Source organism: Pipistrellus hanaki (assembly GCF_964339955.1).
Source record: "Pipistrellus hanaki genome assembly, chromosome: 2".
Classification (NCBI taxonomy): domain Eukaryota; kingdom Metazoa; phylum Chordata; class Mammalia; order Chiroptera; family Vespertilionidae; genus Pipistrellus; species Pipistrellus hanaki.
In genome coordinates, this window is record NC_140504.1 from 169,829,408 (window position 1) to 169,853,062 (window position 23,655).

At 37.5% G+C, this 23,655-nt stretch overlaps 1 protein-coding gene across 1 annotated transcript; it reads right to left on the minus strand.

Moving 5' to 3' along the window:
• Nucleotides 1-228: 228 nt before the first annotated feature.
• On the minus strand, nucleotides 229-23,557 carry TMEM59 (transmembrane protein 59). The gene is made up of 8 exons (XM_084874699.1): nucleotides 23,266-23,557; nucleotides 18,206-18,311; nucleotides 15,953-16,047; nucleotides 13,998-14,150; nucleotides 11,929-12,010; nucleotides 10,677-10,758; nucleotides 6,225-6,333; nucleotides 229-539 (listed from the first exon to the last, which is right to left on the minus strand). The coding sequence occupies exons 1-8, from the start codon at nucleotides 23,452-23,454 to the stop codon at nucleotides 384-386; spliced, it is 972 nt and encodes a 323-aa protein (XP_084730825.1). The 5' UTR covers nucleotides 23,455-23,557; the 3' UTR covers nucleotides 229-383.
• Nucleotides 23,558-23,655: the final 98 nt, after the last annotated feature.

Below are 23,655 nucleotides of genomic sequence, written 5' to 3' on the forward strand. Positions count from 1 at the left end.
CATTTCTGAGCAGAAGCATCATATCCTACTGAATATTCAGTTTAATCACTAAAGTGATTGATGGTATCATGCTGATAGGTGGGGAAAACAATGATCAGCTCATAGAAAGTGGCTAAAAAGGAAAACAAAAATAATGCAAATAATAAAGAAGCCAGAGATATTAAAATAATAATAATACAATCCCAAATATCCATCTCTTAAATTACTAGGAAAAAATTACCGCAAATATAGTCTTCTCAGATTTGGGTAACTTTATTTTCATTTTATAGTGATTTTTAAGCCCTATAGTCAATGAAACCAATTTTAAAAGCTCTATGAGAAATGAATATTTAGATAGCTATTACACTTTTCTTAAAAAAAGAAAAGAAAAAAAAAGAAAAAGCTTAAATTTCTGAATGAGCAAGATTCACTTTTGTGGGTAGAGGCCCTGCTTCTTCATGGTCTTCCACTTGAGATCTAACAACCACCAGAGAAGAAGCTGGATATCTGTTTAGTTTTTGTTCATTCATAAATTCCAAGTCGCCATAGATACTCAGCTTCTGCAAAAGAAAATCAATGCATATTAGAATTTGGATAATTAGAAACCTCATTAAGTCTTCAAATAACAAGTTAATCTATGGGTATTTTGTAAAATAAATAAATAAAATTCTATAAATGTCCTCTAGAATGAAGAATGCTTTTACTCAGTGCTATACATAGGTGATTCAGCTGCCAGTATTGGCAAAAAAAACTTTCCACGTGCCCCAAGTTAGAATATTTAGAAGCATAACAACAGAGGATCAAGAAAAACGGCTCAGGTTTAAATGGAGTTAGTGTTGTCATACCAAGAGCACTTATTTGGGATATCTGATTTTTTAAGTGATCCATTCCTTCAAGATCTTACCTCTGCGACCAACTTGTCTAATGATTTGGAGTAAGTTTCTCTGCTATTAAATGTTCTAACTTAATATACTTGGAAAATATGTGTTATTTTAAAAGGCTGTGAGAACAAAGAATTTACATGAAACATTTTAACCCTGAAAGGTCTTCACAAACATATAAAAGCTCCTTAAATTATTATCATATCCAAGAAGATAGTAAAACAACAAAAGAATGAAAGCATAAATTAGAGTCACTACAAATGTCATAGAATTCACTGGAGTATAACAGTTATGTCTAACATCCTTTGAAAGTAGGTCTATTTAGATGTAGGTTATCTCCTAAAAGCAGAAAAGCTAAAAGACAAGTATTTACTAAGAAACAGGATATTTGTTAACTCCTACAGCAACACATCTCTGTGTCATGAGTAAACATTGAAGTACTGACCTTACTGAGAGGATAAGAGACTGAGTATAGAGCAAGAACCACATGAAAGTACTTTATATTGGGAAGGTGCATTAAAAGATGTTAAATAAAGAGCAAATTTAAGTATCCATCGATACTGATGCATGCTAAGCATGGATGAATCTTGAAAAACATCATGAAAGTGAAAGAGGTCGATCATTAGAGATCATGTACTGGTTGCCTGTGGCTTGGGTGGCAGTGGTGGTGGTGGTGGTGGTGGTGGTGCTTGGGAAAAAATGGGGAGTGGCTACGAATGAGTCTGAGTTTTTTTCTGGGGTAATAAAAATATTAAGCTGAAACCGGTTTGGCTCAGTGGATAGAGCGTCGGCCTGCGGACTGAAAGGTTCCAGGTTCGATTCCGGTCAAGGGCATGTACCTTGGTTGTGGGCACATCCCCAGTAGGGGGTGTGCAAAAGGCAGCTGATCGATGTTTCTCTTTCATCGATGTTTCTAATTCTCTATCCCTCTCTCTTCCTCTCTGTAAAAAATCAATAAAATATACTAAAAAATATATTTAAAAAATGATTGCCATGATGATTGCTTCCTTGTTTCATGTTGCAGATATGGTCTGCTGACTACTTTTCAAGGCAACAAGGAGATGGCCCAGTACCTTATATTTTCCCATTAAGAGAATATCATCCAGACAGATTCAGTGGTTGATGGAGTGGGCGTGGATCTGATATTGTGTGGCCTCCTTAAAACCCAGAATTAACATGTGATAATCCGCTCTGGAGCACTGGGCAAGAAAAACCTTCACAGCTCTACCTAGTAACATTTAAAGACCTTGGAACAGTAACCAAGAATTGTGTGAATGATTTCAAACATCAACATGGAAGAAAGTGAAGTGATGGAGGTGAGGTGGGAGGTCATGTAAGGGAACTAACTAATTCCTCATCCTTCAGGAAGAAGACATTAGATAATGTCTAAAGCTGGCAAAACAAAACAAAATAAAACAAAACCAAAAGTTAAAATTTAAAAAATGGTAACTACTTGGAAAAAAATTTTAAACTATTGCCTGTGCCTAGTTGGTGTGGCTCAGTGATTGAGCACTGACCTATGAACCAGGAGATCATGGTTCAATTCCCAGGCAGGGCACCTGCCTAGGTTGTGGGCTCTATCTCCAGTAGGAGATGGGCAGGAAGCAGCTGATCAATGATTCTCTCTCATCACTAATATTTCTCTTTCCCTCTCTTTTCCTCTCTGAAATCAACAAAAACATATATTTAAAAAAATTTTTTAAATTTATTTCAGAGAGGAAGGAAGAGGGAGAGAGAGAGAGAAACATCAATGATGACAGAGAATCATCATCAGCTGCCTCCTGCATGTCCAGTGGGGGATCAAGCCCACAACCAGGGCATGTGCCCTTGACCAGAATCGAACCCAGGACCTTTCGGTCCACAGGCCAACACTCTATCCACTGAGCCAAACTGGGTAGGGCAATAAAAACATATTAAAAACAAAACAAAACTATTGACTGTAGTTTATCTGAGAAGTGAGGAAGAGGAAGATTTAATTTATGTTAATGTATTATTTCTAAAAGTTAAAAAATTTTAATTAAAAAATTTTAATTAGTAAATATGTATTTGAGCTTTAGGCCTGGCTCTGCCACTAATCAGTTATGTAATCTTTGATAACTTCCTTAAATCTTTCCTAAAACTCAGTTTCTTAACAGAATTTGGATTAAAAAAGCTATCGCATTTATACTGTTTTCTGATTGACTCTTTTTATGAGACTTAAAGGTTCTAAATGGCAATATTCTTAGTCTTTTTTTTAAGATGAAGAAAATAATGTTCATTATAGTTTAAGACATGTTTCACCCTACTTCCTGACCCTTAGAAGCCTTAAACTGTTCCTTCTTGACCTTATTCTTCATTGTATCTTTAATCCCGTGAACAGGGCCTGACACATAACAAGTTACCCATAAATATATGTGATTCACTAAACATTAATGTTATTAGTAGTCTTCTATCTAAAGCTCTTTTTAACTGAATATATGAAATCAGATGATCATGGTTTTGGCAAACAAAGAAAAGGAGCATACATATAAAGAGATAATAATGAGGCAGCATGGATAGCAGGGGCGGGAAATCTTTGTTCTACAGGGCCATTGGGCTATTTATGATCATCATTCCAGGGCCACACAAAATTATCAACTTAAAAAATTCGTCTCTTATATTTGGTCAAACATTAATTAACTCACCCCTAATGCTTTGGCAGGCCCAGACCAAATGACTTTGCGAAACCAAATGTTCTCCACCCTGATGTATATTGACATTTGTTGCTATAGCAACATTCTGAGGCTGCCTGATCTCTAAAAGGGAATATCCAAAATTGCTAAACCCTGTTCCTATATGTTAAGTTTGATCTGCCTGACAAGGACCACTATGGAATGACAACTCTTCATTATTTTAGACAGATAACTCAACAAGAGAAAATGTCATCCCATTAAGTTTCAAAAATGACATCACAAATGTGAAAGAACAGAGAAAAAAATGTGGAGAAAAGATCAAAATCTTTATGTATCAAGTCACTCAAAATGACACTGCTTTAAGTTCAACAAAGGAAATTAAATTCTTTGCCAATTCTTTTTGGCCATTACAATAAAATGATTAAAATATGGACATCAGCACTAAAAATAACACAAGTAATGGAGCAAGAGGATGTTATTAGTAAACTCATATCATAAGCAGATGAGTTTTACAGAAATTTACACAATCTCTAATACTTTAATTCCTGATCCTGCTCAATTTTATCCATTTAGTTTGTTCTCCTAATTTAAATTCTTTCAATCAAGATAGTTCCTTACAGTACATCCCTGATAATTGGCTTATTCTTGTCTGTATCTAGGAAAATTGTCTACCCTCTTTTCTGCTAATTCATATGTATCCATTCTTCAAAGTTCAGGTCAAGACCCACATTATCTAAAAGCCTTTTCTGAAAATCCAGCACGAGGTATCTACTTTCCTTAACACTTTAAACATTTATTATTTGTACCACTTAAAATCCTTATCAGCCATAGGAAAGATGATAAACAGGAAAGACACAGGAGTTGTGAATCAAAAGATAAGAGCTAATTCTAGCCTCAATACTTTCAACTGCTGTGCAATCCCAGGAGGTTAATTGGCTTTGTAAGCCTGCTCACCTATCTAATAAAATAGACAATAGAACGTACTATAGAGTACTGCTGGATATGGAAGATATATGAAAATACTTTATAAAATTTACAGAACTATATAAATGCTAGTTTTCAAACTTATTGTTTCACATAGATTTTTAAAATATATATTTTATTGATTTTTTACAGAAAGGAAGGGAGAGGGATAGAGTTAGAAACATCAACGAGAGAGAAACATCGATCAGCTAACTTTTGCACACCCCCTAAAGGGGATGTGTCCGCAACCAAGGTACATGCCCTTGAACAGAATCGAACCTGGGACCTTCCAGTCCACAGGCTGACGCTCCATCCACTGAGCCAAACCAGTTAGGGCTGTATCACATATCTTAAAAAATCCTATATAATAAAAGCCTAGGTGGCCCTCGCATGACGCCGTCACAAGATGGCTAAATGCACAGGAGGCCTTGGGGTCCCATGGCTCTGCGTGGCGCGAAGGAGGCCGGTACCAGCGTCTCTGTCGCCTTGCATGAAGGAGGCGGGTCACAGCAGAGGAGGGCAGTTGTGGGTGATCAGGCGGACAGCAGAGGGCAGTTGGGGGTGATCGGGCCAGCAGGGGAGGGCATTTGGAGGTGATCAGGCCATTGGCAGGGGAGGGCAGTTGGGGGAGGTTGGGCAGGCAGGGGAGAACAGTTGGGAGTGATTGGGCTGGCAGGGGAGCAGTTAGACATCAATCAGGCTGGCAGGGGAGTAGTTAGGGGGCGATAAGGCTGACAGGCAGAAGCAGTTAGGAGCAATCAGGCAGGCGAGCGGTTAGGAGCCAGCAGTCCCAGATTGGGCCTAAACTGGCAGTTGGACATCCTCTGTGGGGTCCCAGATTGGAGAAGGTGCAGGCTGGGCTGAAGGACCCCCCCTCATGCATGAATTTCATGCACTGGGCCTCTAGTAAAATATAGAGGCCCAGTTATTATTTATTATTAATGCATAAATTATTAATGCATAAATTTTATATTAAAACATGTATTTATAGTCTGTTAAGATAAAACTGTTCAAGCACCATGCTAAGTACATGCCAACTACTTATTAGATTCTATTTTAACTTTCCTCCTTTCTTCTTTACACTTTTTTTCTATTGCACTTTCAAGGCAAAAGAGAGCTAAAGTTTATTTTATTTGGAGTTGAGATAGCCCATATTTATTATACAAATAACTTTCTCTCCTTGATAGCTAAATTGAATAATCAAATTATAGACTTTTTCAAAATAAAACTCCTTTATCTTAAAAGTTACATTTCTCGGGTCAATTAAATTTTCATTACCAAGGAAGTCATGATAGTTTTTTATCTCTTTCAGGGTTAGATTCCAGAACAAACTCAAAATCAAACGCTCTAGCCTTGTTGCTTCTAAAGCAGCAATTACTCTTTAAAACTTGTGGCAATTAGTTTGAAATGTTAAGTGGGTATACAAGACTTCTTAAATATCACCTTAGAAACTGACGTCAACAGGTTTTTTTCAGTCACAGAACCAGGGAGAGAAACACTTGAAACCAGCCAACATGTATGTAACTGTGGTAGTTAGCTTTACGGAAAAGTGGAACAAACTTTTATGCTGCAAACCTGTAATTTTCATGTGTGCCAACCCCCAGCTATGTGACTGAAACAAACCACCAAATCTTCTCTCATTCTATTAGTAGAGAGGCCTTGTTTTTCTAGTTTTAAAAAAAAAAATAGGCACTTAAAATGATTAATCATATGGCTCAGCCTTCAAGTAGGATATTAGAATTAAATCTACCTCAGAGGGAACATACTGCTCCACAGCTGTAGCAACAGTTGCACAACAAATCCAGAGCAATACCATCACCGAGAGGACAAGTGTTGTAGTTAAAATCCACCCAGAGTTACTGGAAAAAGAAAAAGAAAAAAGGAAATATCAACAATTAGTCATGTTAAATTTTCATAATATAAGAAACAGGAGATTCTTGATAATTAAAGGCAATCAGAATTATGTACTTATTTTAATAATCTAATTAAAGCTTTATGATTACTACCTTTAAAACTATTTTTAAAAGACATACTTATAGAAGGAACTATTATAAAGATATTAGGTGGCATGAAACCCTTCCCTCCATTTCTCAAGTTTCTGTAACAGGGTTGCATCACTTTTGCAACTTAAAAGAAATCAGACAAACTGGCTTTTTGTTAAATGTCTGAAATTAAAGCAAATTATTGTCAAGGGCAATTTTAAATTACTAAATAAGAAAAATGAAAGTGTCCTATAAATTTTCATACACTGCTATAAAATTTTATATGTATTATTTTGCAAGGTATTATACTGGTTTTAAGAAAACCCAATATCCCAGAATTAAGGTATAGAATAGGTAAATTATGAAATTATCATTTGTTTTACAAAGGGATTACAACAGGCTTCCAGAAGTTAGCTTCTCTAGAGCATTTCAAATATTTGATCTGCCATAATTTACTTACAATTCAAAACAGTGCTGGAATGGGTGCAGAATACTTAAACTAATATGAAGTATTCTGCACCCATTACAGCACATCTTAGTAAAGATAAAGTTACATGTTTCTTATGATTAAAATATCTTATGATTTTTTAAAAATATGTTTTTATTGATTTCAGAGAGAGGAAGGAAAAATGAGCGAGAGATAGAAACATTGATCAGCTGCTTCCTGCATGCCCACTACTGGGGATCAAGCCTGAAACCCAGGCAAGTGCCCTGTCTGGAAATCGAACCATGACCTCCTGGTTCATGGGATGACCTTGGTTCATGGGACGAAGCTCAACCAACTAACCACGTCAACTGAGCTGATGAAATATCTTTAAAAAAAAAATAGTACTTACTGATTTGAGAGAGGAAGGAAGAGGGAGAGAGAGAGAAACATCAATGATGAGAGAATCATCTATCGGCTGCCTCTTGCACACCCCCTACTAGGGATTGAGCCTGAAAGCTAGGCATGTGCCCTTGACGAGAATTGAATCCATTACCCTTCAGTCCGCAGGCCAATGCTCTACTTACTGAGCCAAACTAGCTAGGGCTGATTAAAATGCATTAAAAAATAAAAAAAAATAAAAATATATATATATTGATTTATTGATTTCAGAGAGGAAGGGAGAGATAGAAACATCAATGATCAGAGAGAATAATCTATCCACTGCCTCCTGCACACCCTCTATGGGATCTAGCCCACAACCTGGGCATGTGCCCTTGACCAGAATCAAACTCAGGACCTTTCAGTCTGCAGGCCGGTGCTCTATCCATTAAGCCAAACCGGCTAGGGCTGATTAAAATATCTTAATGTAGAAAGCCAGTTACAAGAATCAGCAACTAAAGCTTTTTCTATAATTGACCTATTACTTACCAAACTGTAAATTAAGATTCCAAGAACAGGAATAAGTCAAGTTATTTTTAAATATTTAAGAGTCTAATTATGAAAAACTATGTAACTAGAAAATTGGACAATTTTTAAAAAAAATAAAAATTGGACAATTTTCACATCTGGGCTCATCCAACACTGCCTAATAAAATATATCACCACAACACAGTCACCTGATGGTTTGCCAACACTTGAACATGCTAAGGAAAAAGCATGTACTTTCTGCATGTCTCTTAGCAAAAGAGATAGACTTTGGAAAATGTATTTTATCTAAAAGTGGGGACTTCCTACAAGATGCTTTAAGTATTCCAATTTAGCAAGATAGTAGAGTAAAAATATTTTTAATGAAAAAATACCCAATTTACATATCCCAGCCTTAACCTGATACTGAGGAATTCCCTTCCATGAAATGAGGATGTATTTGATATCTAGATTCCAGTCACAAGTAGTTAAGCCAGAAAACTAAGACTCATTTAAGTCAATCCTAAATTCTATTTAGGTCACTTCTTTAACCTCCACAACAAAATAATCCTACAAGATTCTCCATCATCTCCTATTCTTACCTATTGCCCTAGTGCAGATCTCGTAATTTCTTGCCTGGTTTACCCAAGTTGTTCGACATGATCCTCTATCCTTCATAAGGTCTCTTCTTGATATTAAAAATGATTACTTTCCTGCCTGGCTGGTGTTGCTCAGTGATTGAGTGTCAACCCATGAACTAGGATGTCACAGTTAAGTTCCTTGTCAGGCACATTCCCAGGTTGTAGGCTTGATCCCCAGTAAGGGGAGTGCAGGAGGCAGCTGATCAATGATTCTCTCTTACCATTGATGTTTCTATCTCTCTCTCTGAAATCAATAAAAACGTATTTTAAAAAAATGATCACTTTCCTTTTCCTATCTAGCTCCAGGCAACCTGGTTTGGTCAAATCTCTCAATCAAATGTGCTACAATTAGCAAAAAGCTCTAGTCATCATTTAAGACATTTCTATCCCTGTAAATCCTCCCTTTGAAACCTGTGATAGACTTAGTACTCCTTGTACTCTATACATGAGAGGTATGTGTATATGTAAAATATCTAGCAATCATTATTGTGTTGCTACTATCTGCCTGTCTTTTTCTACTATACTAGATTTGAGAACTCCATGAAGGTAGAGACTGAACATCTTAAGTCTCACATCCCTAACAGTGCCTGGCACATAATAGATTCTCCAAAAAGAAATGGCGAGTGAAAAAATGAGTTTGACTTCAATTTCCATTCTGGAGGCCAAGGACAACTTCATATCAACTATATGATATAACAAAGAGACGCACTGGAATAAGAGTCTGAAGACCAGATTCCACTGACTGGCTAGGTGATCTTATATGCAATCATGGAAAAATCATGATCCTTTAAAGAGCAAACAGCTATGGTAGAATTGAATGAGAAGAAGATATAGAATTTGAAAACCCAGATTTGAATTTTAATATAGTAGAGATATGATCCTGGGGTAGTGGATTCACCTCTCCGATTTACCTATTTATCATAGTAGAAAGCCAGTTATAAGGTACACTGTTCTAAGAGTCAAATGAGATCATTGAGAGGGGAAAAGCATTTAAAAAAGAATTCTTTTTATTAAAATGTAGGATACTATTATATTTAGCTTTCATAAGACTATCAAATTACAACAAAAATACTAAATACTGGAGAGAGGAAAAATGTCCTTTTTTAAGCAAGGTCAAAAGCAGATTTAGAAATAAAAGGAAGGGAAATTTTAAAGTTAAATTCTTATTTTCTCACCCAGTCTTTAAAGACTTTTGTTCAATAAAAGGTATTCATTTTTAGATTCCAATATGACTCTACTGACATCTGATAAAACCTAATAAACTATTTCTATCACAAGAAATTACAGGAAGCATGCAGTTTGGACTACTGCAGTATTCCACCTGAGACAGAAATAGCATTAGACTGTGAGGGCAAGCACTTGTATACTGTTCTACTCAAGGGCTTGGCGTGGTATCTGACACATAGTAAATAGTTTCCAATAAGTGTTAAGATCCACTTTCTTCCCCTTTTCTTTTATTGGTGGGGGAGAAGTATAGGGGGAGCGCTCATATCATAACTCCTTGCAGGAATGCAAGCACACATAATTTGATAAAACTCTCTTTACCCTCAGAAGGCTTGATATTCCTTCCTAGGACATAACATACCCATTCCCTTGTCTGCCCACTTTTCCTTGCCAGCCTTAAGAATCCTTGGCATAGAGTTGATATTCCTTCTTAGCAGAGAATACGAAGCCTTCCTTAATCTATAGCCTTATCTTCCTTTCCTAACCTTATATGTGGCCATGCAGCAAAAAACAAAAATCTGATCCCCAAAACATTAACATATACTTAAGAAGCACATTTCTTAACATAAATCAAGGAATCCTAACAAGAAAGTTTTTATACTGTGAAAAACAAAAACAAAAAACTACGGTTATATTAAACTGCTTGGGTTTTATTAAATTAGTATGTATATCACCTTTCATTTATTATTAAATCCTCACCTTAGAATATGTTTATTGATATTAGAGAGAGGAAGGGTGGGAGGGAGGGGGATAAAGAGAAACATTGATCAGTTGCCTCCTGCATGTGCCCTGATCAAATCTGCGAAACCTCTGGTGCATGGGACAATGCTCCAACCAACTGAGCAACCAGGGCTGTATATTACTTTTTAAGAAATTAAAATATCCAAAAGTAGACATTAGGTAGGAAGAAGGTAATTTTTTTACTTTTGAGTAGTTGATAATATTTTAAAACAATAAAAATGAATATCTCTCTGATATAAGCCAGGTTGTATTTCCTATACCCATTAATAAAGAGGAATACATACAGAGAGAGGCATCTTAAAAAGCCATCACTTTCTCCATCTTCAAGAAAGTTCCTGTGTGTTTGTGAACTTCTCATTTGTAGGTCTGGTGAAATAACAAGGCACATGTTTGATATCTTATACTCCAAAAATAGTCCCAAATGACTACTTCTAGATCTACCGTATTTTTCGGACCATAAGATGCATCGGACCATAAGACGCACCAGTTTTTAGAGAAGGGAAATGAAGAAAAAAAGATTCTGAAACAAATAGTGTCCTAAAATATTTTATGTGCATTAAAACCCAACATCACAGTCATAAACACATGTAATCAACCCTGTAAAGTAAACAGCAGCATTTAGAACCATTTTAGAGCCGGGCAAGCACACAGAGACCACACAGAGCCGAGCAAGTAAAAAAACTTTTTTTTTTACAGTATATGTGTAGGCTATATTTGGACCATAAGACGCAGGGACTTTTCCTCCCCACTTCTGGGGGGGGAAAAGTGCGTCTTATGGTCCGAAAAATACGGTATACATTTAATAATGAATGCAAGTTCCTATGACACATAAAAAACCAAATAGATAGTCTATTATATTCAGGGTTTTCTATTTTCACAATTCTCACTGACATTGACGCTTTCAATTTAATTACATGTGGGCTTAAGTAATGGAATTTGGTTATTCTAATGTAAAGTTAAAGATGGCCTTATGTGCTGTCATTATCCACCCAGCAAAATCATTAGAAAGTTAATTAGATCAGTACCAAAAGTAAGGTATAAGCTAATACATTTTAAAAAGTAAGCTCAGCTTTAGCTTGATGTTTTATATTCCCATGAGTTAAAATTCACTTCTAGTATGGAAATCAAAATAGAATAGGAACTCATACTTTTAGGGTAGTTTCACTTTTGGTTAGTTTATTGGGATGTAACAGAATATTTCATTAGTTTATACTCACAACATCCTTCAAAGCAAACTAAATGGTTTTAAAATACTGGTTCTCAAAGAGTGGTCCCTAGACCAGCAGCATCAACAAAATCTGGCACCCTGTTAGAAATGAAATTCTCAGGTCCTTTCCCAGATCTAGAAAACTGGAGACTTTGGAGGTGGGACTCAGAGATCTGTTTGAAAAAGCTATCCAGATCCTAATGCTCATTAAGGTTTGAGAACCCCTCAAAGTTTTAGAAATTATTTATTCATATTCTATTAATGTAAAAACAATCATGCAACAAATTCTACCACAACCAGATTTGATTGCTGCATAAAAGAAAACTTACAGGACATTTTGCTTAGCGATGATTCTTTCAAATTTGTAGGCTCCTGTTCCAACTGTGATGCATACTGGATTTCTGGCTTAGACTAAAATGATAATGAAAGCAATTAAGTCATTTGTACTCTTTAAGCCTTTCTCAGTAGCAAGTTGTGTAACACATAATCTCTATAAACATTCAAATTGAGAAAAAGTAACAGAAGTATGGTATAAAAAATAAAACATATTAACCACAATATACTTTAATTATACTTCCTAAACAACAGATCCAGTGCCTTACAAACAGACAGATTTTTGGCATCATCAAATATTTAGTTTAACTTCCTGACAGCATAAAAAAATAGAAAAAAAGACAAATTATAGCATACTGCATTAAATATCATACTCTGCAAAAAATGAGTTCTAATTCTACTTGATTAGGAATAATTTAGCAGACTGCCAACATATTTGACTAACCACTTATTATCTCTATTTTTTCTCAGCTGAAACATTCCATTCTTCCCTAAGTGTAATTCATAAATTACAGCTAAATACTCCATACTCTGCATATAGCGCTGACCCTCTGGAGTGGGGGCTTCTTTATCCTAGTTACACTCAGGTTAACACAAAGAGAGAAACAGTTAAACTCACATCTAATCAGGAATGAATGAGGTCTCCACTCTAAGAATTAATTTATGCTTTAACATAAATAGCTTTAAGACAAAAAACTTATTGAATTTATATACATATTAGCTTTACAATAAGCCACTCACTTAGTAATAATAATTGAAGGTTCACTTTAATTAGTACCTGAGAGAAAGACAGTACCACAGCATAATTTATGAGCTTGTCAATTTAAGAAATGTGCCCTGACCAGGTAGCTCAGTTGGTAGAGCATCGTCCTGTACACCAAAAGGTTGCAGGTTTGATCCCCAGTTGGGGCACATACTGGAGGCTACTGATCATGTTTCTCTCTCACACTGATGTCTCTCTCTCAGTGTCTCTCTCTCTCTCTCTCTCTCTCTCTCTCTCTCTCTCTCTCTTTCTCTCTCTCTCTCTCTCAAAAAATAAAATAAAAAAATCAATACAAACAAATCCTCAGGTAAGGATTAAATTTTTTAAAATTAAGAAATTTAACTATAGAATTAAAAAGAAGACAATGTTGTAGGGTGGTATATGAGCCTAGGAGTTAAAGTGACCTGAGTCTGAAGCCCATTTTTTTTTTAAAGTATATTTTATTGATTTTCTTACAGAAAGGAAGGGAGAGGTATAGAGAGTTAGAAACATTGATAAGAGAGTCATCGATCAGCTGCCTCCTGCACACCTCCTACTGGGGATGTGCCGGCAACCAAGGTACATGCCCTTGACCGGAATCGAACCTGGGACCCTTCAGTCCGCAGGCTGATGCTCTATTCACTGAGCCAAACTGGTCAGGGCTGAAGCCCATTTTTGTTACTGACCTTAAACAAGGGTGTTTAAGGATGACCTTAAACAAGTTAGACTCAGTTTCCTCATCAATAAAATAGGGATAATACAACCTCATGAAGTTGTTTGAAGATAAAATACTAAGTCCCTAGTACACAAGAACTTAAAAAAAGACTACTATTATTATCAAATCACATGGTAAATAATGAAGTTGGAGAAAAGTTACTTCTCTAGGAGGCAATATGTAAGAGTTATAAGCACTAAAAACAACTTGTTAAGAGTTATGAAGCACTAAAAACAACTAAAAATTACATCATTTGCTTTTCTCTAACATCCATATAGGATATAAATACATGCCACTATCTATATTCTAAGTATTTTAATTATTCCTATTTCCCATATCTAGGTTTCATTGTATCAATTTAACCACTATAAAATTTAGAAGATTCAGAGTTCTTGTTAGGTAAGGACTGAGGGCTTAGATAGGCTTCCAATAGGCAGATGGGAGGGTAAGTCACATTGTGTCGTGATGCCCAATGTTTTCATAAGGCCAAATAAGTAATTATTATTTCATGATAAATATTTTTAAGTGACATGGCCCTATGCAAAGACATTCAATTGAGACAAACATTTACTGTTTGTGGTATTTAGATGAAGAAGAACAGTTGTCACCTGGAATATAACTAATTTTCCATCATCAGCCTGAAGATAAAAAGTCCATGAAGAGGTTATGAAGCTCTGTGCAGAGTCCATCATGCCACTCCAAAATGACCGTACCAGAGTTAGAGGGAAGAGTAGATGCATTTTTGGCATCAGAGACATGAGCTTTAAAAAAAAAAAAAATTAAGTCATAATAAATACATTATCATTTATACATAAATATATATATATTCAAGAGAGCAACATAATCAAATCCTTATTAGGACAGGGTATAGAGCATTAAGTGAATCTACTATAATAATTAGCATTCAAGTAATATCTTAGTTATCTATGCAAATTGACTATGGTAAAGCTAAAAATTCCTTTAATTTCTACCAAACACATTTATGCGCTACCTGTCACCTATATAAGAATAAAAGGCTTTTGAATAAGATAAAAAAAAAAAAAAAAAAAAAAAATGGAGACTCTTGCCCTGGCTGGTTTTCTCAGTGGTTAGAGCCCCAGCCCTCGGACTGAAGGGTCGTGAGTTCGATTCCCAGCCAAGGGCACATACCTCGGATGCAGGTTTGATCCCTGGTCCCAGTTGGGGCTCATGTGGGAGGCAACCAATCGAAGTGTCTGTCTCACGTTAATGTTTTTCTCTCTCGCTCCCCACTTCTCCCTCCCTTCCACTCTGTCTGAAAATCAATGGAAAAAATATCCTTGGGTGAGGATTAAAAAACAACAATAAATATGGAGAATTTTAAGATTTGATTAAATAAGGCTTAGCAAAGCTCAAGAAATAGAAGGGAAAGGGGTAAGTCACACCATTCTTATCTTTAATGCTTTCAAGTAAAATAAATCATGCCATAATTAACGTCAATGGAAAAGAAGGGGAAAAAATCAATCAAAAGAATATATGCATACAATATGAGACATCTGATAACATGGCACGGTGAGAGAATATTTATGGGCAGAATACATATATAGTAAGCTACTGATAGGAATTAACATTAATTGACATAATCTCCACTCCAATTCTGATTCATAAATGTACAAAACATGCAATATCATTGTTAAATGAAAGATTAGAAACAACCTACATGTCCAAAAATAAGGGATTGCTTATTAAATAAATGATAAGATTCATACAAAGGAATATGTAGTGAAGAGAGTAGACAGTCACTATGTATACTTTAATTTTTTAAAAAGGATGCATGTATATACATAAAATATATCCATATTGGTAACTCTGGTTACTTTAATGGAGAAATATATAGGGGTAGGAGAATTTTCACTATTTACTCTTTTTACCTTTTGAGTTTTGTATCATGTGGGTTGTATTTTCTATGTCAAAGATAATAAAATCTAGAAAATTTCCCCAGTATATATGGAGTATAGAGTATGAGGGGTGGGAAATTATAACATTACATAGGAGAGGTAGTCAGGAGCAGGTTGTGATAAGTGGTTTGGACTTAAACTTGTATATAATGGGGAGCAATTGAAATATGTAAGATAGGAGTATGACATGATGAAATTTCCATTTAGAAAGTACATACCTGGACAGAGACGAAAAGATAAACTAGAGGGGGTTAAAGTGAGAAAGTAGTTTGGAAGTTAATTTAATTTAGTAATGTAGATGAGAAATGATGATGGTCTGAGTTAAGGTAATTGCAGTTGGGATAAAAAAAAGACACTGAACTATCAATTTCCCTGAGCCTCAGTTTTTTCATATGTAAAAGGGGGATAATATCTTCACTAGACAACGAGAAAAAACAAAGTGAGATTATGTACGTGAACATATCTTTTAACAGTAAAGCACCATAGAAAAATGTAATTGATTTGTCTGTGTGCAAATATGTAATTTGTTTACTGAAAAATAATTTAAAATATAATACTAAAATAGGATTAAGTGGGTGATAAATATTTCAATATAAAAGTAAGTGCAATACAAGCAGGCAATTCTGAAAGGCAGTTTTGTCACATACTTGTTCTTGTCTCAACTCAGCAAATGGCAGCTGATTCTGGCAACCAAGATGGCAAGCAAATTGCTCATCAGATTGGGAATATGCTTCTGTACATGCTGTAAGAAAAAAACCCCAATAAAATTATAAGAAATAGAGAGAGAGAAAGAAAAGGAATTTGCATTTTATGAAGAAATTCATTATACTAAAACTAGAGACCCAATGCACGAAATTCGTGCACTGGGGGGGACGGGTATGTGCGTGTGTGCGTGTGTGCGTGTGTGTGTCCCTCAGCCCAGCCTGCACCCTCTTACAGTTGGGGACTCCTCATGTCTTACCACCCACCTGCTCGCTGCTCACTGAGGAGGCGAGCGAGGTTCCCACCACTACCATTGCACTTCCAGCCATGAGCTTGGCTTCTGGCTGAGTGGTGCTCCCCCTGTGGGAGCACGCTGACCATCAGGGGGAAGCTCATGCATTGAGTATCTGCCCCCAGGTGGTCAGTGCGCATCATAGCGACTGGCTGTTCTGGTCATTCCACCGTAACGGTCGCTTAGGCTTTTATTATATACATAACATTTCATCAATATGAAGTTCCAAATTTGGTAATAGTAGCAAATGTATCCTATCCTATATAATAAAAGTGTAATTTGCAAATTGTCCCCTCAACTGGGAGGTCGTCCAGGAGTTCAACCAGGGGGCAGGGCTGGCCAGGGTAACGGAGGGAGGTCCTGGCCAGTGGCAGCGGCAACAGGGGAGACCGAAGGAAAGGAGGGAGGCCCCGGTGGCAAGAGGAAGATAGGGAGGCCCCAGATAGTAGCCAGCAGCTTCTAGGGACCCTACCAGTGCACAAATTTTGTGCACTGGGCCTCTAGTTATTTTAATAAAACCCCTATCTTTTATCACCTATAAGTCAAATGTTTCAGGTATAAATCTACTAATTACACATTCAAGTTCCTATATGATGACATTTATAAGGGGGAGCCTCATGCTAAGGTTTACATAGTGGAAAAAACATTGAACAGACAACCTCACTGAACAGGCAACCTCAAGTTTTGGCTCTATCATTTGTTGGTGGTTTATGTGACTTGGGCTAATTGTTTAACCTCTTTGACTATTGAATTCTACAAGTCTAAAATGGAAATATAACCATCTACTTAATGGGGTTAAACAAAGTAATATATTTTGGTGATTTATACAAATATATGATATTATTATTCAGAACTGGATCAGTTAGTTCAGAAACAAAGTTATTCACATGGCAAGGAAAAAATAAAACAATTAGTTTAACACCCTAAATTCTAAGAAAATGGAACTTAGAAAATGTTCTACAGCAGGATTCTAAAGGTGAAATGGGTCTCTGCCAGATATACTCTCTTCTTTTACCAGAGACATTTCTTTCTTATGATAGAACACTTTACTACTATAAAACTCTTATTTTTCTTTCCAACCCAGTCATGTATTTACTTTAAATACAGTCATGTATTTAGTCAAGTATAAAGTAATATACTTCTCAAATATGTTAGATAATAAACTGAACAGCATTATGCACATATAAAAATGGTCAGTTTCAGAGACTGAGTCATAAAAAATAAGGTTATGATATCCCAGAGGCTGGATGTTAGTCTTGGCATAGTGATAAGGAGTAAGATACCTCCTGCTACACTGAATAAACAGTGTAATGTAATGAATGGAGAAAACTCCATTAAAGTTCTCAAAAAAGTTAAATGTCAATTTTGTCCTTATCACAGAGGTGTTTTTTTTTATTAAACACCTCTTTCAACAAAATTAAGAATAGTGGTTTAAGAGATGACAAAAGACTCTGGTTACCTCTTTTACTGGCATGACCCACAAAAGAATAAACTATTAAATACTAATTCAGTTAAAAAAAAAAAAAAGAAAACAACTTGGAGCTAAGCTAACTAGCCAATGGTTGAAAGGCTTAGGAAAATTATACTAGCTCTTAAAAAGGTAGTGATGAATTATGGGAAGGCTAATTACTACTGCATTTGTCTAAACCAAATACTTTAAACAAAGGTGTCCTATCCACAGTATAAAATAAACACTATCTCATCTCAACAAAAGATGAAATCTAAAGACCATAAAATTTCTAGCAGCAGCTACTAAAACTCTAACTTCATAACAATTAAAATATGCTGGATGACTAGTTTAAACATTATGCTTCTCATTTTGTGAGGAAATACATTAAAAGTATAACACAGCTCACAGAAAACATCAATGCTATGGACTGCTGATGTCATTAGCATAACATCTTACCAGATTCGCATTCCAATTTGGTCCGATTTAAATCAATTCCATCATCCACAAACTGACAAATTGAAAACAGCCTGCAACCTCTCTGACATGCGTACAACTCTTCTTCCTAGGGAATTCAAGAACAGGGAGGATTACAAAAAAATGTACATTTCCCTAAGGGAAAAAGGGTCAGAAGAAAGCAAAGTTAGTAGGTTTGTTATAAACTGTCCATAAAAAAATGTTGTAACTGAAAGAAAAACGACAGGAGCCAGGTAATGCCCAAGACCTTTCCCATATAAAGACGCTTTAGTTTCTTGTTTATAAAGTGATACCAAAGAAAGAAGTCTAGTGAGAAAAATCACTCTTTTCCTATTGTTTCATGGGGGAGGGGGATTAAAAATAAAAATAACAACGACATAATCAGAACTTTAACAAATATATAAATGAGTAAGCAAGTACCTTAGGACAGACAGCATACTTCTGCCCGTAAATATTTATACAAATCATCAAGCTTATGAGGAAAAGTATCATGATTAGCTTCACATGGCCAATAGTGCTATACAGGCCCCCACAAAGTGAGGTGTACATCCGTATAAATACTTACATAAGGGTTTTTAAAACTTGGCTTATTTACTAAAAACACTAACAAGAGCAACAGTACGCCATATGGGAAAGGCCAATGGAATTAGCCAGACCTGGATTGAAACTTTTTAGGTGAGTGACCCAGTATAAGTTACCTATCTAAATCTCAGTTTTTCTCATCATAAAAGGAGATAATAGCTATAAATTGTCTCCAACCCCCTCAGTACTGCTGGAAATAACTATTCTTAGCACAGTGCCTGGAACATACAAGGTACTCAATAAACGGTAGCGTTAATCATAATAATAGAGTTGTGAAAGAGAAAACAACTTATAGGCATCATTGCATATGTGTGTGAACTCAAGATAGGATATATTTTTCATTACTGGGAAATGTTACCTGCTTAGTTAAGACCAATGGCAGTGTCTTCAACAGGCTTTTCATCAATGAACTACATATAGTATTTGAAACAAACCAGTACCTGTGGGGAAGCCCCCTCAACTTACTATGTGATCCACTGTGTACAAACTGGTGGGCACCAAAAGAGGGAAGGAAACACCATGCGCATATATCAATTTGCAACCAACAGAATACAAGTTGCGTTTCTTTCCAGCAGAGGATTAGTAAAGTTGATGTAGCAGCAGCAATCCATTAGAAAGAGATGGCTGCAGTCTAATATTAAGCAAGCTTTGAAGGCAGCACATTTCAGGACCTCAGTTCAAGTTGCATTTATTGTTTAGGTGAAACTGAAAGAATTTTAGCAATTAAAATAAATGTCATACCTGAATAGCCTTTGCAGACTTTGTACAACAATGAAAGAATTTTCATGTCTTTGGAGTACCACATATTTCCTTATACTGCACAGAGGAAGCATGAGCTCATCATTAAGAGCTTTCCTGAATGCCATTTCCTTTTCAGATATGTTTTCTTCTGTTAAACCAACCCAAATGAGCCCTCCAGTACCATTATTTTAAAAAAAATCCTCACCGGAGGACATGCTTAGAGAAAGGAAGGGGAAGAGAGAGGGAGGGGAAGAGAGAGAGAAACATCCATAGGTTACCTTCGGTAAGTGCCCCATTGGGGGATTGAAACCTAAATCCAGGTATGTGTGTGCACAAGACTCAACCAACTGAGCACTCTGGCCAGGCTCCAGCACCATTTTCAGAAGAGAAGATGTATGGCATGGTGAAAACAGTCTAGATTTAAAGCTCAGCCCCACCATTTGTACAACCTTCGGAAGTAACCTAATCTCTCAGCCTCAGTTTCCTTACTTGTAAAATAGGGACAACTTATGTCAATCTTGAATATGAGGGCTGTACATTTTATATTCACAATACCATTAATATTGTGCTACACAAATAGACATAACATTAATAATATATTTAAGGAGCAACCATAACGTGTCAGTCACTGAACTAATATTTAACATCTGATAGAACAATTGGCACAGAGTAGGCACTCAAAAATCATTATGAAGAATATCCTTATTCTAAGTACGTGTTTCATGTTCTCGTTAATATTATTACTCTGAGTCAATGATTCATGCCCCATGTATCCCAAATGACTGGCAAGCTTTTATCAAATACTAGAGGCCCAGTGCACGAATTCGTGCATTGGGAGCGGGGGTCTCTCAGCCTGGCCTGTACCCTCTCACAATCCGGGAACTCTTGGGGCTTGGGGGATGTCCAACTGCCAGTTTAGGCTTGATCCCTTTCACAATCTGGGACCACTGGCTCCTAAGCACTCGCCTGCCTGCTTGATCACCCCTAACCACTCACCTGCCTACCTCATAGCCCCTAACTGCTCACCTACCTGCCTAATCGCCCCTAACTGCCTCTGCCTCGGCCCCACCACCCAGGCTTCGTCCAGAAGGACTTTCAGAAGGTCATTTGGCTGTCCGGTCTAATTAGCATATTATACTTTTATTATTGTAGATATTTCCTTTGATTTAGAGCACAAGGAAATGGTGCTCCCCACCAAATGAAATACCATCTAAATAATTACAATGAATTTCAATGATACCACTTATAGATTTTATGTGCATTTTCACATCCTGAGCTAAGTAAAACTAACTATTCTTTCATTATTCAGCATTTGGGCAGTTGCTGAGAATGCCACATATATTATCTTTAATTCTCACACTAGCTTTGCAGGGTGTGAAGATTTTTTTCTATAGCTGACAAAACAGCATAAGAAGTGATCAGTAAAGACACACATATAGTACAAGTGGATCTGTGGATGGAACCTGGATTTCTATGGTTCCAGAGTCCACACTTTGTAAAAAAAAAAATATGACCAGGCTGGATTTAGTCAGCTTTGTTATTAACATAAACTTATGTCTCTTGTATTTAGACCCAGGCAAATTAAGCAACTTCATTTTTAAGGAAAGTTAAAGGGTAAAAATACCATAATTTGAAAATAATTACTTACAGTTAAGGTATTCTACATCCTTACAACAAAATACTTCTGAAAATAAGTCATTCAAATAAGATTTCTATCTGCCAGCTACAAATGCCAGACCAAGAGAGGCTATGTGAGCTTGTAAATTCATCTAAATTCATTTCTTATATAACACACTGCTCCCCCCCCGCCCCGCCCCCAACTGCAAAGTACAATAAGTGGGAGGAGGGCCAACAGTTATCAGTGAAACAAGCAAATTTTCAACAAAACTTTTTAATAAAAGGCAGCACAGTGTAGCCAGTTTTAGGACTGAATTCCAACTATTCCACTAGTTCTTGGCTATGTGACCTTGGGCAAATCACTTAACCTATCAGACCCTCAATTTCCTCAATTGTAAAACCCTACTTTGCAGGGTGGTTGTGAGAATTAGGAATAATGGGTAATCTCTCATCAGATCGGCTAACAGAAGGTAGACAGTTAATACATTTTAAATCTAGTATTTACAGGAAGCCAGATGATTTAGAGTTCCTGGTGACAACAACTTTAAAGAACAAGTAAAAATAGCTTAGAGATCAGAGTATTTTAGGAAGGAGTGGATATTATAAAAGTACTTAAAAGTTGCAGAAATGTCTATCCTTTCAAATTACTTAGTTAATCTCTCAGGATTCTGATTCATACTGCAAATTTGCTAGGAAAAAAAAAAATCTCAGAAATAAAATCCAAAATCAAATAGTTGAATGATGCAAAATAAGTCTCCATGCCAAACCAAGTCAAATCAATATTAATGAGTTTCCCCATACAATCCTCTCAGATGAGAGGTTTATAAGAGAAGACAATGTATTTAGGGATAGTATATATTAAGTCTGGAAATCACAATTTTTCACTTCGCTCTCTCTTGCTATATTAGTCTCTGACTGAAAATTTTAGGATTCTACCCTCTCCCACATTTTGTCTTGGAAACTGATAATCCTCAGGCAATGTAAACAGACATATGGGAAGTGAAAGCATTTAGAACCTTCCATTTTCAAAGACCTGAAAACACTTGCCGATAAGGAGCATCCTAATTTCACTGGGCATAACCTCCTGGTCACTTTGTAGATTAAGAGAGCAAACAAAATGGGCTAGGCACACCAAGCAAACGACATAGAGATGAAGGAAAAACAAGAAGAGAAAGACCAGCAACATCACAAAAGCTCTTGCCAATGAAGGCAGTGGGGTTGAGGAAGGCATACACCCAAATTATATATGGGAAAGGGTGAGGGAGTTCACCCCACAATCTAGAATGTTGTGCCAACAGAGTTCTCCAGAAGCCGAAAAAAAACACACAACAACTTGAGAAGCAGAATGGAATTAAGGAAAGACAGCACCTGTGTTTGTGTGTGGGGGTGGGGTGTGTGGGGTGGGTGGGCAGTGAAAGTAGGGTTATTCCTCTCCGCAAGCTGTACCCCCTTCTTTCTTCCCTGAGGGCTGGTCTCATTTCGTTACTCACTTCACTAAATGGTAAATTCTTTCAATGCAGGTGTATCTACCTGCTTCTTCTCGAAGCCATCCCAGGCCCTGGTGGCAGCGCCTGGCACACAGTAACTCAACACCGGAGGGAGGAAAGGCCTTTCAGTGCGGCTCACAGCTCCTCGGGCTGCTTAACCCATTCCATACCACAGTGGGATTGTCTCCGCGTCCGACTCCCGGAACAGACACTTAGCTCTAGGCCCAGAGAGGTGCTCAGCAAACATGGTTTATGAAGGAACCCTTTGTAGGCTTGCGTTTCTGCTCCCGGCCCCGGCCCCGCCCCCCCCCCCCCCAGGCTCCCTGAAGGTGAGGGTCCGCGTTAACAGTCAGCATCCTCCTCCCGTTTAGCTCTCTTTCTCATCCTCGTATCCCCCGGCCCACCACAGGGTGGGTGCAGCACAAACTTCTGGCAATGATAGCAGCGGGATCGGATGCGTGTAGGGTTAGGGAGGAAAACAGGAGCGACACACATGGGAGACGGCGGTTGAATGGCGGATTCAACGGCCAGGTTCCCAGAGCCGACAGAGGAGCGGGAGGGCGGAAAGACGAGCGGCCAGGGAAGGGTTTGTAGCCCGGTTCCGACGGGCCCTACCTTGGGGTAGGTGTGCAAGGGATAGGTCAACTGACAGGCCCGGTGGCAAGACGCCGTATCCCCCAAAACCGAGTCAAACGCTTCGGCCGAGGCGGCCCCCGAGCCTCCGGCCAGGGCCACGGTCAGCAGCAGCAGCGGCGGAAGCCCCAGCTGGGCCCTGGCCCGGAGGCTCCCTCTCGGCACCGCCATTTTGTCTCTCTGTCACAGCAGCTCAGCTTGTTGGTGTTTTCTTTTCAGGATTTCCTCCTCCTTCCGGGGCCAGCCCCTTCCCCGCCCCCTCTCCCGGCTGCCGCTTCCGCTTCCGCTGTCCCGGTCAGAAGAGGTGGAGCCAACTCTCGCGAGCAAGGGAGCGAACCGGCACCCCCAGACCCCTTTTTTCCTTTGCGGGGC

Excerpts from the sequence above, each read along its gene's own strand:
- TMEM59 (XM_084874699.1), bottom strand. The coding sequence starts at position 23,454 with ATGGCGGTGCCGAGAGGGAGCCTCCGGGCCAGGGCCCAGCTGGGGCTT. Across the intron at positions 6,334-10,676 it reads TTTTTAAGATGCCTCTCTCT|TAACTCTGGGTGGATTTTAA; the intron begins GTATGTATTCCT and ends TTCTTTTTCCAG. Across the intron at positions 540-6,224 it reads AGCAGTATGTTCCCTCTGAG|AAGCTGAGTATCTATGGCGA; the intron begins GTAGATTTAATT and ends TTTCTTTTGCAG.